Source organism: Zalophus californianus, chromosome 10 (genome assembly GCF_009762305.2).
Source record: "Zalophus californianus isolate mZalCal1 chromosome 10, mZalCal1.pri.v2, whole genome shotgun sequence".
NCBI classification, from domain to species: Eukaryota; Metazoa; Chordata; class Mammalia; order Carnivora; family Otariidae; genus Zalophus; species Zalophus californianus.
This window is the reverse complement of record NC_045604.1, coordinates 57,292,138-57,311,215: the sequence shown is the minus strand read 5'-3', so window position 1 is coordinate 57,311,215 and position 19,078 is coordinate 57,292,138. Positions and strand designations below refer to the sequence as shown.

The 19,078-nt window shown below is 37.5% G+C and overlaps 1 protein-coding gene across 3 annotated transcripts in view; it reads right to left on the bottom strand.

Annotated features, from left to right (window-relative positions):
• The window catches only part of NME7 (NME/NM23 family member 7), a 320,527-nt gene that overhangs the window by 231,063 nt on the left and 70,386 nt on the right, over positions 1–19,078 (bottom strand). For all 3 annotated transcript variants that reach the window (XM_027610183.1, XM_027610182.2, XM_027610181.1), the window contains exon 7: positions 6,767–6,872. In XM_027610183.1, the coding sequence (XP_027465984.1) occupies positions 6,767–6,872 (106 nt within the window). The remainder of the gene's footprint in view (positions 1–6,766; positions 6,873–19,078) is intronic.

Here is a 19,078-nt window from a genome sequence, read left to right as displayed (position 1 = left end):
GTTCTATAGTTAAGAGAAAGCCTAAATATCTAACAAGATTTGATTCTTCCCCTCTGCCCTTAGTCAAGTCATCACAACTGACAATCCTAGGGACTCATATTTTACTTTAAAGGTTTTTAGATGCTGAAACATATTAGCAGACAAAATTTCACTGTTCCTAAATAAAATTTTTCCAATAGCCTTAATACATACCTGCTTCTTCAGGACCATTAAACAAGCAAAAATCTTGAAACTCCTTCTAAATCACTAAATTCATTTAAAGTTCTCATAACTTACAAATTCAGTAGGTATTTTCACTGCTCATAACTGTATGCTATACTCAATGCATTCAAAGGCAAGGTCTTATATGTCGTTCAATGTACTTGGTGCCTCTGTTGTAAATTCAAACTGTTTTGTTTCCTCTTTCAGATAGAACATAAATATTCACAAAACTCCAAAACTGTGACATTCTAAGCAAAACTGGGCCCACTCCAAGAATTTTCATTGAAACAGAGTTAGATTTATGATGTTTACATCCAACCTCTTTGCACCAAAAAATTTCATGTCTCTTTCACAATGTCCCAGAAGCTGAATTACTTGAAGGAAATCTAATACAAAAAAGCTGAGAACTTAACCAATTCAATCAGCCCAAACTCAGGGGGCTGCCATCAGTGGAATGTGTCTTACAGGGTTCTGGGCCAACCTAGCATCAAAACTACCATTCAGGGTAGAAATTAAAACTCTGCAAGAGGCTCTGAGTAAGAATAACCCAATTTGAAAAGTGAAAAACTTGATAAATATGATCTTGCCATTATTCGTCCTGTTTCAATTAGCATATCAGAGCCAATTCTGGGGTAAATTTACAAACTGGTTAATAGTCTCACAAATTTGATTCCTAATTAATTAAGTACAAACAGACCACAACCCTGTCTGTATATGCCTTTTTGAAAACAAAATCTAAAATTGCTTTGAAATAGCCTCCATGAAAATAGCATTAATTTTCCAGCCAAAACACAACATGAGGATACAGAATACTGGGTTGAAAGGCTGAGAGGAAACTTATAAACCATCCTGACTCATTTTACTGAGAAAGAAACTAAATTTCAGGAAGGACAATGTTATAAACAATGCAGTAAAACCGCTTAATGCATAAATCTGTTATAAGAAAGAACACTTTCCAACAAAACTTCAGGACTCTAATATTTCAAAAGGCTAAATTTGGGGAGCACTACAAGTGGCTCCTCCCACCTCCTGCCCAGTGCTGACCATGATGGACCATCAGAATGGATCAGCTGATAGCTGCTAAACCAACTAGATGTAAACAATAATCCTATTTCATGGATTTAAACTAGATCCAGAATTTAACTGAGGAAAATTTAAAGTACTTTGTTCCTTAAACAATGATAGGGATTTTCTTTTTTCCTACTGACGATGGATGTAGAAGTTGAAATTTGTTAGCATTTTAATCTATTGCTTTGTTACTAAGGAGTCATTAACTTTACTTAAAAATTAAAAGGTAATGATATTAGCAGTAGTGTGGTGGTAGTAGTAATAGAGTAGTAATCATAATAGTAATACTGTCTAACACATATAGCACTTTAAAAGTTGGACACTGTGTTTAGCACATTAATCCTTATATTTAATCATTTAATCGCTTAGTCATTTAAGCATTACATTCAATGCATTTAATCCTTACAGTTACCCATTAAAGAAGGTATACTATATTATTCTTATTTTACAGATAAGGAAACAAGGTACAAAGAGGTTAAGTAATTTATCCAATATCCCACAGCTAGTTAAATAGCAGAGCCAAAATTCAAGCCTACAAAGCCTGATTTCAGAGTAAAAATAATTCATTTCATTGATGGAATTAAACTACATGAAAGTAATTCTGAGGACACCAAAACAAATACATTGCCTAATATTTAATATAAATACTATATAAATAAATACATAGTATTTATTTTAAAAATTAAAAGAAAAAAGAACACAAGAACATTCACCTTGTTTTTCTTCCCTTTTAAAACCTGAGTCCCCAAATGACAAAATGTACTTCAATCTACAAACGTAAAAAGACTTGTAAATGCCCCAAGCGCACCTCATTATTTTTTCCCACCATCTATTCTGCAAACTAAGGTCTCTCTTTTCTAGCTCTCTTAGGAGAAGTAAACTTCCACATCCACATAGCTTAACTATAGGACTAAGAACTGAGGCTGCCTACATCCACATGACTTTATTATTTGTGCCAAGAAATTCTTACCCAAAGATAAGACTGTAAATCAGTAAATAACTTCATTGTTTGCTTCAGGAACCTCCCAAAAGTCCATTTACCTCAACAATAGACTACTCAAACAGTCCCCTTTTCTCAATATTCCCTCAATTGGACAAACAACTCACTTATCCAATAACTGTGTACTTACAAGGCTTGGTTAAGATCCTTGTCTCACTGTTTCAGCTAATCCTAAACTATTATATCAGGAACTTACGCAGTTTCGATCACTGCACTGGAAGACCCACCTTAAATCTCTCAAGGTCACACCCAAAACTCTACAATATCTGCCCATTATCTCTCCCTGGTAAAGTTGACCAAGACTGTCAAGATGTGCTCTCCTTGTAGTGAGCAACAGTTTTGTTGATTAAAGCTATTCTGGCCTTCTTTGGGGGAGTTGATAGTCCACAAAAGGAAATGAACCAATTTGATTTCAACTGCTCTCTTATCAACAACACCTTTTTTAAAAAAAAGTCTCTTCTCCCCTTATGCCTATGCTAGACCATAGGTGAAGTTAAATATACCAGGAAGTGAGATCATTATAGAAATGATAAACATAAACCAGCAATGAAAGGGCCTGCATAAATCTAACAATAAATTCAACACAAGGTTTCAAACTATATTTCCTTGCAGCCACAATTTAAACTTGAAACTGAATTGGATTATTTGCACATTTAAAAAGTGTCTAAAAGGATCCCTAAAATTGAGATTTAGAAAAAAAAAGCCTTGAAAGGCCAAAATTTAAAGTATTTTGCCATCTGATTAGATTTTACAAAAATTTTCTTTAATCAACTCATGTTTCTAATGTTATGTATCAAATATAGACACATGAAAAATAGCTAATCTTCAAAGAATAGCTGACTAAAAATTATTTAAACCTGTATAAATATAAAATTAGTCATTTTGACATCACCTTTTCATTTAATCAATGTTATAAGATTTCAGTTATATTTATCTATGCAATTATTAAAGTATTAATTAGTATTTACTATAATTCTATTTTATTCCTGTCTCTCCAAACATCACATTTTGCTGAAAAAATTAAATCAGTTAAAAACCCAATTGAGAAAAGAGAGGAAAAAAAAAAACAATTGAAATGTATTAAGATACCAAAGATAAGCTTTTTAATGAAGTTGAGACCCTTAAACAAGAATTTGTCTCATCACATTAAAACATGTGTGTATTCAAAAATGGACTCCAAATGGTTGAAAGACCTAAATGTGAGACAGGAGTCCATCAAAATCCTAAAGGAGAACACAGGTAGCAACCTCTTCGACCTCAGCTGCAGCAAGTTCTTCCTAGAAACATCGCCAAAGGCAAGGGAAGCAAGGGCAAATATGAACTATTGGGACTTCATCAAGATAAAAAGCTTTTGCACAGCAAAAGAAACAGTCCACAAAACCAAAAGACAACCGAGAGAATGGGAGAAAATATTTGCAAATGACGTATCAGATAAAGGGCTAGTATCCAAAATCTATAAAGAACTAATGAAACTCAACACCCAAAGAACAAATAATCCAATCAAGAAATGGGCAGAAGACATGAACAGACATTTTTCCAAAGAGGACATCCAAATGGCCAACAGGCACATGAAAAAGTGCTCAACATCGCTCGGCACCAGGGAAATCCAAATCAAAACCTCAATGAGATACCACCTCACACCAGTCAGAATGGCTAAAATTAACAAGTCAGGGAACGACAGATGTTGGCGGGGATGCGGAAAAGGGGAACCCTCCTACACTGTTGGTGGGAATGCAAGCTGGTGCAGCCACTCTGGAAAACAGTATGGAGGTTCCTCAAACAGTTGAAAATAGAGCTACCATACGATCCAGCAATTGCACTACTGGGTATTTACCCCAAAGATACAAATGTAGGGATCCGAAGGGGTACGTGCACCCCAATGTTTATAGCAGCAATGTCCACAATAGCCAAACTGTGGGAAGAGCCAAGATGTCCATCGACAGATGAATGGATAAAGAAGAGGTGGTATATATACACAATAGAATATTATGCAGCCATCAAAAGGAATGAGACCTTGCCATTTGCAACGACGTGGATAGAACTGGAAGGTGTTATGCTGAGTGAAATAAGTCAATCAGAGAAAGACATGTATCATATGACCTCACTGATATAAGGAATTCTTAATCTTGGGAAACAAACTGAGTGTTGCTGGAGTGGTGGGGGGTGGGAGGTATGGGGTGGCTGGGTGATAGACATTGGGGAGGGTATGTGCTACGGTGAGCGCTGTGAATTGTGCAAGACTGTTGAGTCGCAGATCTGTACTTCTGAAACAAATAATGCAACATATGTTAAGACAAAAGAAAATAGCAGGAGGGGAAGAATGAGGGGGAGTAAGTCAGAGGGGGAGACGAACCATGAGAGACGATGGACTCTGAAAAACAAACAGGGTTCTAGAGGGGAGGAGGGTGGGGGGATGGGTTAGCCTGGTGATGGGTATTCAAGGGGGCACGTTCTGCATGGAGCACTGGGTGTTATGCACAAACAATGAATCATGGAACACTACATCAAAAACTAATGATGTAATATATGGTGATTAACATAACAATAAAAAAGGAAAAAAAGTGTGTATATTATGTATGTGTGTATGTGTGTGTGTGTGTGTGTGTGTGTGTGTGTGTGTGTGTGTATGTATGTGGGTATATATTGTGTGTATTCATCCTGAGGTAATCCCAATTTTGTTTTCCATAGCTTATCAACACCAGCCCTTTCAAATATTATTATTACTGCCTGTGTAAGTGTTGCTAAACATGTTATTGTAAACATCTTCTATGGAGCCAAACATGTCGAGGAAAGAACATGGAGGTTACAAGAGATCAGGTCTGCATCTTGGACTCCCTACTCTAAATTGGCAGAAATAACTTATTCTCAGATAGCCTCAGCTCACTTATCTGGAAAAGAATGATATATCCACCTACTTGGCATAATTGCTGTGAATATTAAAGGAGATAATGTATAAGGTACTCAGTTTACAACTCAGCACAAGGTGTTAAGGTCTCTGTAAATGTTCGTTACCCATGATGCATGTTAGTTCCCTATAACTGTGGTCCTAAGGATCTACAGATATTAAAGCACTTCCTCAATAATTAAAGAAGTATTCATTATGCAACAAGATCTTTAAGGTTCAGATCCTTTCAACCAATAATTCTATTTCTAGGAACCTAGCCAGATGAAATGATTAGAGATACTGTCAAATATTAATGTATAAAAATATTCTTCAAAGCTATATTTTTAACATCAAAAACCTGGAAACAACCTAAGTATCCCAATATTATACTACATCTATATGACTGCATAGGGTACAACCATTGAAATACTCATGAAGAATTAAGAGCATCCAAAAATGCTCCCTAAAATTAAATTAAAACAATAGCTTATGGACACACATCTCAACCGTCTTAACAATTACATGTCAGTGTACACACATACACACACATACACACATTCAGAAGAAAAGGATTTGTAGGAAATATAAAAATATTAACAATGACTATATCAAGATAATGGGAAAACAGGTAACTTTTACTGTTTTCTTTCCTTTTTTTCCAAATTTTCTACTGTATACCTGAATTACTTTGATATTTAGAAAAAATAAAACTAAAAAACCCTCTCAATTATGTTTATTATTTAGAATATTCTAGTTTTTTTAAAGATAATCTTTTAAATTATATCCATCTCATTTCCAGAAGGATTTGGAATAGTTGACAAAACTACATACAACAGACTAAAATAAATAGAAGACAAATAAAGATAAAAAAGCTTGCAAACTCTCAGTATACAGCCATCTATACAATCTACCTATCTATGCATGTGCGTACATGTGTACATATGTGTGTATGTGTACCTATATATATATATTTATATATTCAAAGAATTTTGTTTCAGATACTAAAAACTAAAGGAAGTTTCTCCAGCTTTCTCAGAAAGGGCATACCACAGATGTGGTAGACACTGTTTTAAATTGTTCATTAGGAGAATTATTTCAGTGAATTAAGTGAATTGGTTATGTCATTGGGAGGAGAGGAGGCAGATTAAAAGTCAAGGAATCAAGACCTGAAACAGGATAAGCATGACCATGATCAGCAACTCAAGGAAAACTTTTTTAAGAATGTAAATACAAGGGTGCCTGGGTGGCTCAGTTGGTTAAGAAACTGCCTTCAGCTCAGGTCATGATCCTGGAGTCCCGGGATTGAGTCCCTGCTGAGCAGGGAGTCTGCTTCACCCTCTGACCCTCCCCCCCTCATGTACTCTCTCTATCTCATTCTCTCTCTCAAATAAATAAATAGATAAAATATTTTTAAAAAAAAGAATGTAGATACAAAGATATTTATAGATAGAGACAGATTTTTCCCTCATGTCTTTATTCATGTTTTTAAAGAAAAAATTAAAATATTAAAATTTTATTTTAATTTCTGCATATATATCAAGAAAATAAACTAACAAAATAAGCTCCTATTAACAAAATATATTTGGATATATTGTATTCAAGATAGCACTTACCTTCACTGATGGCATGGGGCTTAATAATGCAACAGGTACAATTCGTAAATTTAGCAGTGTTTGCTGGTCCACAAACTCCACTTGAAGGAAAAAATAACTCCATTTCCTAAAGACAGAGAGAAATATCTTCGGCCTATGTAATCTCTTATCTTGAACTTCTAGAATATTTATGTGAGAGGGGAAAAACTAAGCAATTACTTTTAAAGTTTCATAATATAAATTCTTTGCTTCAAGAATTCCAAAAATGATTTTAACAAAGACTAACTGAACCCTGTTTTAAGTCTCATACTCAAAAGATCATATAAAAAAGTATTAATTAAAGTAATGAGAATATGTACATTCTGCCCCAGGATTAAAACTAATAACGTCTTAACATATTTTGAATACTGGCAGTAATGAAAACAAAGTTCTTATTTTCCCCAAAGCATTAGTTCAGAGACACAAGCCCAATTTTAAACTTTTTATTAAAATATGCAAAATTAAAAACTAGGGAATTCTTTATAGAAACAGTTAGTATTTAAGAATCAGAACCACAAAATTACTTTTAACCAGTCAAAACTAATGAACTGGCGGGCACCTGGCTGGTTCAGTCGGTACAGCATGCAACTCTTAATCTCGGGGTTGTAGGTTTGAGTCCCATGTTGGGTGTAGAGATTACTAAAAAATAAAATCTTAGGGAAAAAAAAAAAACAACCTAATGAACTTACTATAGTTCTAGCATACAATTAAATCATAAAAACTTTATTTTATAACCAGACTCAGGCTATGTAAATTGCTTTTCACAATGTTCACTTAGATGACAACTCAGCAACTTGAACAGCCCAAACACACACTAATTAATTATTTTAATCATTTAGACAGAAGCTTTCCTGACTCTAAGCTTTTAATACTGTTATTTCTACTATTCCCTATAAAACCCTCTGCCCAAGGTCCAAAGAATTCTACCAACTTCAAATGTCACCTCCTTTGGGAGGCCTTTTGTGATGCCACAAATCAGTACCCTATACTTTTATAAAACTGTGATTATATGGGTAACTGCCCTTCACAAATTTCAAATTTGAAGCAAGTAACTAACCTGCATAGCTTTGTAAGTCCGTTAGCACCTAAACAAATGGCTCAAATACTCATTCCTTGAATTTAAAAACAGAAAGATGGGGGGGGCGCGTAGCAAGATGGCGGAGGAGTAAAAGACCTGGATTTCATCTGGTCTCAGGAATTCTGGATAGGGATGAAACCATACTGAACACCCACAAACTCAACAGGAGATCGAAGAAAAGAACAGCAACAACTCTGAATAGTAAAGCGACCACTTTCTGGAAGGTAGGATGCACAGAGAAGTGAATCAGATGGCGGGGGAGGGGGCCTCCATCAGCTGCCTCTGGCAAGTAATAGAGCAGCGGAGCACAAAATCGGAACCTATAAAAGTCTGCTCCGCTGAGGGACGTCGTTCCAGTGGCTAAGCAGGGGGTGGAACCCTCTCTGGGACAGTGTGGTCTCAGGACCCTCGGGGTCACAGAAAGACCAGGGGTGCCTGATTGTGGCAGAGCTCCCAAGTATCAGAGAAGGGAAGCCGGCTGCAGAGACGGAGCTGGGGAGCGGGCTCTCAGCTCAGGGTTGCCATAAACCATGATCCGTGGCACAGTTGGGCCACAGCTCCTCCAGCAGGGACCCAACAAGAGGCAGATCCAGGAAGACTCCCCTTCCTCCCCCGGGAGGGGCAGCGTGGTAGCACACTGCAGGGATCTGCTGGGTCTAGAGACTCCACACCAAGCTGGGTACCAGAGATAGAAACACTCGGTCACAGGCTAGATGAGCACAGAGTGCAGCCGGAGACGGGGGAGACGGGAGTGATTGACTGCCTTTTCTCTGGGGGCGCACTGAGGAGTGGGGCCCCGAGTTCTCAGCTCCTCCAGGCAGATTGGGAGGCCGCCATTTTCATTCTCATTCTCCAAAGCTGTACGGAAAGCTTGCAGGGAACAAAAGCTCCCGAGAGCAAACACGAGCAGATTACTTAGGCCAGACCCAGCAAGGGTGGGGCAATTCCACCTCCGGCAAAGACATTTGGAAACCATGGCAACAGGCCCCTCCCCAAAAGATCAGCAAGAACAGCCAGTCAAGACCAAGTTTACCGAGCAATGAGAACGGCAGAACTCCAGAGCTGGGAGAATACTGCACATAGAATCCATGAATTTTTTTTTTTTACCATGATTCTTTAGTCTTTCAAAGTTAATTTTGTCTTTTTTTTTTTAATTTTTCTTTTTCCCTTTTTCAACCAACATCTTATCAATCCCTTTTTTAAAAAACATTTTTATTTTTCATTTTTAGAGTCATATTCTATCCCTTCATAGTAGTTACCCTTATTTCTGGCATATATATATATAAGTTGTTCTCTCTTTAAAATATTGAGATACAGTTTTTTCTAACAGATCAAAATATACCCTAAATCTCTAGTGTATGGCTTTGTTCTAGTCTCCTGCCTGATCACATTTTCTCCCTTTTCTTTTTCTTTAGCTTTTTTTTTAAATACTCTTCTTTTCTTTTTCAAACAACTTCCTAACTTATCAATTCCTTTTATAAAATTTTTTATACTTTTCATCTTTACATTCATAGTCCATCCCTTCTTCGCATCAACCATTATTTTTGTACATATATAAGTTTTTCTTTCTTTAAAATTTTGGGAGGCACTTTCGTCTAACAGACAAATTACACCCAAAATCTAGTGTGTGGCACTGATCTATGCACCAGACTGATGACATTTGATCATATTCTGTTTTTTTGTTTCATTCTCTTTTTGTTTTTTTCTTTTTCTTTTCTTTTTCTTTTTTCTTTCTTTCCCTTTCTTTTCCCCCAGTTTCAGGTCTTTTCTGATTTGTTTAGAGTATATTTGCTGGGGACGTTGTTACGCTGTTAGCATTTTGTTCTCTCATTCATCTATCCTCCTCTGGACAAAATGACAAAACAGAAAAAAATCACCTCAAAAAAAAGAAAAAGAGGTAGTACTGACAGCCAGGGAGCTACTCAATACGGACATTAGTATGATGTCGGACCTAGAGTTCAGAATCATGACTTTAAAGATACTAGCTGGGCTTGAAAAAGCATGGAAGTTATTAGAGAAACCCTTTCTGGAGAAATAAAAGAACTAACATCTAACCAAGTTGAAATCAAAAAGGCTATTAATGAGGTGCAATGAAAAATGGAGGCTCTAACTGCCAGGATAAATGAGGCAGAAGACAGAATCAGTGATAAAGACCAAATGATGGAAAATAAGAAGCCGAGAAAAAGAGAGATAAACAAGTACTGGATCACGAGGGCAGAAATCGAGAGATAAGAGATAAAATAAGATGAAACAACATTAGAATAATTGGGATCCCAGAAGAAGAAGAAAGAGAGAGAGGGGCAGAAGGTATATTGGAGCAAATTATAGCAGAGAACTTCCCTAATTTGGGGAAGCAAACAGGCATCAAAATCCAGGAGACACAGAGAACCCCTCTCAAAATCAATAAAAATAGGTCAACACCTATTTTTGTAGAATATCTACATATAATACTAAAACTTATGAGTCTCGGAGACAAAGAAAAAATCCTGAAAGCAGCTCAGGAGAAGAGATATGTAACCTACAATGGTAGAAATATTAGATTGGCAACAGACCTATCCACAGAGACCTGGCAGGCCAGAAAGGACTAGCATGATATATTCAGAGCATTAAACGAGAAAAATATGCAGCCAAGAATACTATATCAAGCTAGGCTGTCATTGAAAATAGAAGGAGAGATAAAAAGCTTCCAGGACAAACAAAAACTAAAGGAATTTGCAAACATGAAACCAGCCCTACAAAAAATATTGAAAGAGGTCCTCTAAGCAAAGAGAGAGCCTAAAAGCAACATAGACCAGAAAGGAACACAGACAATATACAGTAACATTCACCTTACAGGCAATACAGTGGCCCTAAATTCATACCTTTCACTAGTTACCCTGAATGTGAGTGGACTAAATGCCCCAATCAAAACACAGGTTATCAGATTGGGGAAAAAAAAAAAAAAAAGACCCATCAATAAGCTGTCTGCAAGAGACTCATTTTAGACCCAAAGACACACCCAGATTGAAAGTGAGGGGGTGGAAAACCATTTACCATGCTAATGGACACCAAAAGAAAGCTGGGGTGACAATCCTTATATCAGACAAATTAGATTTTAAACCAAAGACTATAATAAGAGAAGAGGAGGACACTATATTCTACTTAAAGGATCTATCCAACAAGAAGGGCTAACAATTGTAAATATCTATGCCCCTAATTATAATTATATAAGGCAATTAATAACAAAAGCAAAGAAACACATTGACAACAATACAATAATAGTGGGGGACTTTAACACCCCCCTCACTGAAATGGACAGATCATCTAAGCAAAAGACCAACAAGGAAATAAAGACTTTAAATGACACACTGGACCAAATGGACTTCACAGACATATTCAGAACATTCCATCCCAAAGCAACGGAATACACATTCTTCTCTACTGCCATCGAACATTCTCCAGAAGAGATCACATCCTAGGCCACAAATCAGGTCTCAACCGGAACCAAAAGACTGGGATCATTCCCTGCATATTTTCAGACCACAATGCTTTGAAACTACAACTATATCACAAGAGGAAAGTCGGAAAGAACTCAAATACATGGAGATTAAAGAGCATCCTAGTAAAGAATGAATGGGTCAACCAGGAAATTAAAGAACAATTAAAAAATTTAGGCAAACGAATGAAAATGAAAACACAATTATTCAAAATCTTTGGGATGCAGCAAAGGCAGTCCTAAGAGGAAAGTATATAGCAATACAAGGCTTTCTCAAGAAACAAGAAAGGTCTCAAATACACAACCTAATGGTACACCTAATGGAGCTGGAGAGAAAACAGCAAATAAAGCCTAAACCCAGCAGGAGAAGAGAAATAATAAAGATCAGAGCAGAAATCAATGAACTAGAAACCAAAAGAACAGTATAACAGATCAACGAAACGAGGAGCTGGTTCTCTGAAAGAATTAACAAGATTGATAAACCCCTGGCGTGACTTATCAAAAAGAAAAGATAAATGACATAAATCAACAAAATCATGAATGAAAGAGGAGAGATCACAACCAACACCAAAGAAATACAAACAATTATAAGAACATATTATGAGCAACTCTATGCCAACAAATTGGAGAACCTGGAAGAAATGGATGCATTCCTAGGGATGTATCAACTACCAAAACTGAACCAGGAAGAAACAGAAAACCTGAACAGACCTATAACCACTAAGGAAATTGAAGCAGTCATCAAAAATCTCCCAACAAACAAAAGGCCAGGGCCAGATGGCTTCCCAGGGAATTCTACCAAACATTTAAAGAAGAATTAATACCTTTTCTTCTGAAACTGTTCCAAAAAATAGAAATGGAAGAAAAACTTCCAAACTCATTTTATGAGGCCACACTTACCTTTATCCCCAAACCAAAGACGCCATCAAAAAGGAGAATTACAGACCAATACCCTTGATGAACATGGATGCAAAACTCACCAAAATACTAGCCAATAGGACCCAACAGTACATTAAAAGGATTATTCACCACAACCAAGTGGGATTTATCCCTGGGCTGCAAGGTTGGTTCAACATCTGCAAATCAATCAACGTGATACAGTACATTGATAAAAGAAAGAACAAGAATCATACGATCCTCTCAATAGATGCAGAAAAAGCATTTGACAAAGTACAGCATCTTTTCTTGATCAAAACTCTTCAGAGTATAGGGATAGAGGGTTATACCTCAATATCATAAAAGTCATCTATGAATAACCTAATGCAAATATCATTCTCAATGGGGAAAACCTGAGAGCTTTCCCCCTAAGGTCAGGAACGCGGCAAGGATGTCCACTATCAGCACTGCTATTCAACATAGTATTAGAAGTCCTAGGCACAGCAATCAGACAACAAAAAGAAATCAAAGGCATCCAAATCGGCAAAGAAGAAGTCAAACTCTCACTGTTTGCAGAGGATATGATACGTTATGTGGAAAACCCAAAAGACTCCACCCCAAAACTGCTAGAAGTCATACAGGAATTCAGTAAAGTGGCAGTATATAAAATCAATGCACAGAAATCAGTGGCATTCCTATACACCAACAAGACAGAAGAGAGGGAAATTAAGAGTCGATCCCATTTACAATTCTACCCAAAACTACAAGATACCTAGGAATAAATCTAACCAAAGAGGCAAAGGATCTGTACTCAGAAAACTATATAATACTCATGAAAGAAATTGAGGAAGACACAAAGAAATGGAAAAACGTTCCATGCTCATGGATTGGAAGAACAAATATTGTGAAGATGTCCATGCTACCTAGAGCAATCTACACATTCAAGGCAATCCCCATCAAAATGCCATCCACTTTTTTCAAAGAAATGGAACAAATAATTCTAAAATTTGTATGGAACCAGAAGAGACCCCGAATAGCCAGAGCAATGCTGAAAAAGAAAAGCAAATCTGGCAGCATCACAATTCCGGACTTCCAGCTCTATTACAAAGCTGTCATCATCAAGACAGTATGGTACTGGCACAAAAACTGACACATAGAGGAATGGAACAGAACAGAGAGCGCAGAAATGGACCCTCAACTCTATGGTCAACTAATCTTTGACAAAGCAGGAAAGTATGTCCAGTGGCAAAAAGACAGCCTCTTCAACAAATACTGTTGGGAAAATTGGACAGCCACATTCAGAAGAATGAAACTGGGCCATTTCCTTACACCACACACAAAAATAGACTCCAAATGGTTGAAAGACCTAAATATGAGACAGGAGTCCATCAAAATCCAAAAGGAGAACACAGGCAGCAACCTTTTCGACCTCAGCCGCAGCAACTTCTTCCTAGAAACATCGCCAAAGGGAAGGGAAGCAAGGGCAAATATGAACTATTGGGACTTCATCAAGATAAAAAGCTTCTGCACAGCAAAAGAAACAGTCTACAAAACCAAAAGACAACCGACAGAATGGGAGAAGATATTTGCAAATGACATATCAGATAAAGGGCTAGTATCCAAAATCTATAAAGAACTTATGAAACTCCACACCCAAAGAACAAATAATCCAATCAAGAAATGGGCAGAAGACATGAACAGACATTTTTCCAAAGAAGACATCCAAATGGCCAACAGACATGAAAAAGTGCTCAACATCGCTCGGCACCAGGGAAATCCAAATCAAAACCTCAATGAGATACCACCTCACACCAGTCAGAATGGCTAAAATTAACAAGTCAGGAAACGACAGATGTTGGCGGGAATCAGAGAAAGGGGAACCCTCCTACACTGTTGGTGGGAATGCAAGCTGGTGCAACCACTCTGGAAAACAGTATGGAGGTTCCTCAAAAAGTTGCAAATAGAACTACCATACGATCCAGCAATTGCACTACTGGGTATTTATCCCAAAGATACAAATGTGGGGATCCAAAGGAGTACGTGCACCTTGATGTTTATAGCAGCAATGTCCACAATACCCAAACTGTGGAAAGAGCCAAGATGTCCATCAACAGATGAATGGATAAAGAAGATGCAGTACACACACACACACACACACACACACACACACACACACACACACACCCTGGAATATTATGCAGCCATCAATAAAACCCAAAATCTTGCCATTTGCAATGACATGGATGGAACTAGAGGGTATTATGCTAAGCAAAATAAGTCAATCAGTGAAAGACAAGTATCATATGATCTCACTGTTATGAGGAATTGGAGAAACAAGACAGAGGATCATAGGGGAAGGGAGGGAAAAATGAAACAAGATGAAACCAGAGAGGGAGACAAACCATAAGAGATTCTTAATCTCAGGAAACAAACTGAGGGTTGCTGGAGTGGTAGGGGGTGGGAGGGATGGGGGTGCTGGGTGATGGACATTGGGGAGGGTATGTGCTATGATGAGTGCTGTGAAATGTGTAAGACTGATGAATCACAGACCTTACCTCTGAAACAAATAAAACATTACATGTTAAAAAAATAATTTAGTAGGAAGGGAAAAATGGGGGGGGGAATTGGAGGGGGAGACAAATGAGAGACTATGGCCTCTGAGAAACAACTGACGGTTTTAGAAGGGAGGGTGGTGGGGGGATGGATAAGCCCAGTGATGGGTATTAAGGAGGGCACATATTGCATGAAGCACTGGGTGCTATATGCAAACAATGAATCATGGAACACTACATCAAACACTAATGATGTAATGTATGGTGATTAACATAATAAAATAAAATAAAAACACTAATGATGTAATATATGGTGACTAACATAATAAAATACAATTAATAGAAAAAATTTAAATCATGTACATGGTGTTTAGTTCATAAATTATATAAATGATCAAGGGAATGAGCTGGAAGAAATATGCCATAAACAAACTGTAAACATCACAGGCAGGATTACTAATGCCAAACATTCTTTTCTCAATTTCCAAATTCTCCAGAAGTGTTTCCATTACTTCTGTATTCTAAAAGACTGTAATGGGAGCACCTGGGTCGCTCAGTCAGGTAAGTGTCTGCCTTCAACTTAGGTCATGATCCTGGAGTTCCTGGGATTGAGCCCCACACAGGCTCCCTGCTCAGTGGGGAGTCTGCTTCTTCCCCTCCTTGCTCCCCTCTGTGCTCTCTCTATCTCTCTCTAAAAAATAAATCAAATCTTTAAAATAAAATAAAATAAAATACTGTAATGTTTAAAACAAGGTAGGCCGCCACTTTCAGCATACACAGTGGAGGATGGTGGTTAAGCACGGGGCTGTGGAGCCAGAGGTGCCTGGGCTTAAGTCCTCATGAGGCCAAGGTGCTTAAATTCACGGAATCTCAGTTCCTGGTAAATTGGGATGATATAAGCAAATGCATAGGAGATTGTGAGAATTAAATGAGATACTAAAGTGTCTGGAACAGTGCCAGTCACATAGTGAGCACCCAATAAACATAAGGTTTGTTACTGAGTGTTGCTGGAGTGGTGGGGGGTGGGAGGTATGGGGTGGCTGGGTGATAGACATTGGGGAGGGTATGTGCTATGGTGAGCGCTGTGAATTGTGCAAGACTGTTGAGTCGCAGATCTGTACTTCTGAAACAAATAATGCAACATATGTTAAGAAAAAAGAAAAAGAAGATAGCAGGAGGGGAAGAATGAAGGGGAGTAAGTCGGAGAGGGAGACAAACCATGAGAGACAATGGACTCTGAAAAACAAACTGAGGGCTCTAGAGGGGAGGAAGGGCGGAGATGGGTTAGCCTGGTGATGGGTATTAAAGAGGGCACATTCTGCATGGAGCACTGGGTGTTATGCACAAACAATGAATTATGGAACCCTACATCAAAAACTAATGATGTAATGTATGGTGATTAACATAACAATAAAAAATTAAAAAAAAAACATAAGGTTTGTTGTTGTTTTGAATTTCAAAACTTCTGTGAACACCAGTGACCTAGATCCTGGAGGTATGACAATAAATTGGACATCCTCAAAGAATTCACAGTCTACTAGGAGGGTAAACATAAACACAAATGCTTTTAAAATATGGTAAGTAATAGAGGTATGCAGTAGGCATGAAGCAAGCATCAAGGAAGCATACCTCACACAGAACCAAGAAATTGATAATAGTTGAACAGAGTTGTTGTTACTGGTTTTTAAGTTTTGTTGAGGTCCAGTTAACATACTTTAAACTGAATATATTTAAAGGATACAATTTGATAAGTTTTGACATTTGTTTATTCCCATGAAAATATCACCACAATCAAGATAATAAACATATCAGTCACCCCTCCTTCCTTTGGATAATCCCTTTCTTCTTCCTCTCCCTGCCTCCCCCCATTAACCATTACCATTACCTCCCTTACCATTAATAAGTTGGCCCTATAACCAATGATCTGTTTTCCACCGTTATGAATTAGTTTAATTTTTAACAATTTTACTCAAATATAGTTATATAGTATGTACTCTTTTGTCTAGCTTTCCCTTAGCAAGATTATTTTGAGATTCATCCACTGTAGTGTATATCAATATTTCATTCCTTTTTATTGCCAAATATTATTCCATGTGGTAATATCATGATTTGTTTAGCCACTCATCTCTTGGGACATTTGGGTTATCTCTAGTTTTTGGATATCACAAATAAGGCTGTTATGAACAAAACCCTCAAGTACAAGTCTTCGTATTGATATTTGCTTTCATTTCTCCTGGGAAAATACTTAGGAGAGGAATAGTTGGATCATAGGGTAGATATATGTTTAACATTTTAGTTAACTGCCAAACTGTTCTCCAAAGTGATTGTACCCTTTTAAATTCTCATCAGCAGCGTATGACAGTTCTAGTTTCTCCTCACACTTGCCACTTGAAATGGTCAGTCGTTTAAACCTTAGCCATTCTAAAAGGTGTGTAGTGGTATCTCATTGAGGTTTTAATTAGTACTTCCATAATGTGTGCTTATATACCATTCATGTATCATCTTTGATTAGTGCCTGTTCAAATTTTTGCCCATTTCTAATGGCGATGTTTCTTTTCTTAATAGGTGTGAAATCAGCATAAAGAAAGACAAATAGATCAATAAAGCAGAAAGAATCCAGAAATATTCACAGATATATAGTCAACGAATATGACAAATGTGCAAAGGCAATTAAGTGGAGAACAAATTGTGATTTTAACTAATGGTGCTGGAACAATCAGATGTCTATATGCAAAACAATAAATTTGGGTCATATGCTATACCATATATAAAAATTAACTCAAAATGGATCATGGGGTGCCTGGGTGGCTCAGTTGGTTAAGTGACTGCCTTCGGCTCAGGTCATGATCCTGGAGTCCCAGGATCGAGTCCCACATCGGGCTCCCTGCTCAGCGAGAAGCCTGCTTCTCCCTCTGGCCCTCTCCCCTCTCATGTACTCTCTCTCTCATTCTTGCTCTCTCAAATAAATAAATCTTTAAAAAAAATGGATCATGGAGCTAAATATAAAAGCAAAAACTAAAATTTCTGGAAGAAAACAAACGGGAAAATTTTGTGACCTTGGATGAGGTGACAATTTCTTTTTTTTTAATTATGTTCAGTTAGCCACTGTATAGTACATCATTAATTTTTGATGTAGTGTTCAATGATTCATTAGTTACATATAGCTTCTTAGATGAGACACCACAATGAAAGAATGAATTGAGAAACTGGACTTCAAAACTAAAAACTTCTACTCATCCAAGGACATTGTTAGAATAAAAATGCAAATAATACACTGTGAGAAAATATTTGCAAATCATATTTCTCTCTTCAAACAATAAACACCTTCTCTCCCATCCTCACTTTTAGCTGTTTTTGACCTTGCTTCCTACTGTCTTCTTATTAAGAAAAGTGAGGCAATCAGAATAAGCATCTGTACCCACATACTCTGCCTTTCCATTTGTTGCACCAGATGACTACCCCTGCACCAGTGTGCAGTCAACCTGGGCTCTAATTTCCACTCCTGCTCACCCTAATCAATTACATTGTGCCGGGAAGTCTTCCTCTTTTCCTATATCCTCAATTTGTCACATCTGTAATTCTTCTCAAAAGACCCTGCTTTTCCTCACATCTACTACCTCATTTCTTTCCTCAACTTGCATCAAAACTCCTCAAAAAGGTTTCTATATTCAGTCTCCAATTTTCTTTTAAATCCATTCCAGTAGGACTTTGCCTCCACTCCTCCATCTCTTACCAACTTCACCAATGACTCTGCACTGCAAAATCCAATAGTCAATTCTCAGTCCCCCTCTTTCTTGATAGATCTGCCTCATTTGACCCCACTGATCATTCTCTCCCTTTAGAATACTTTCCCCACTTGGTCTCCAGAACATAATTATGTCTGAGTTTTTTCCTTCTACTTCAATGATGGCTCCTGCTCTACCTCCTTTGCTGCATCCTCCTCCCCAACCTTCTACCAGGACAGAAAGGCTCCATCTTTGTTCTCTTTTCTTCTCTATCTGTACGTTCTCCAAGCTAATCTCAACCAGTCTCTCGTGGCTTTAATGCCATCTAGGTGTCAGTGACCTCATATTTATGTCATTAGTCCAAACCTCCCTCCCCAACTCCAGACTCACATAACTTAATTTTTTGCTTAATGTCTCTCTACTTTGATAACTAACATCCATGTTAAGTTTGCAATGTCCAAAATGTAACTCCTGAGTTTCCATCCATACTGACCCTAGCCATAGCTTTCCTTATTTCAGGTTAGGTAAATTGGAGCCTTTCAGTCCTTCAGGCCAAGAACTTTGGAGTAATCCTTGCTATCTCTTTTC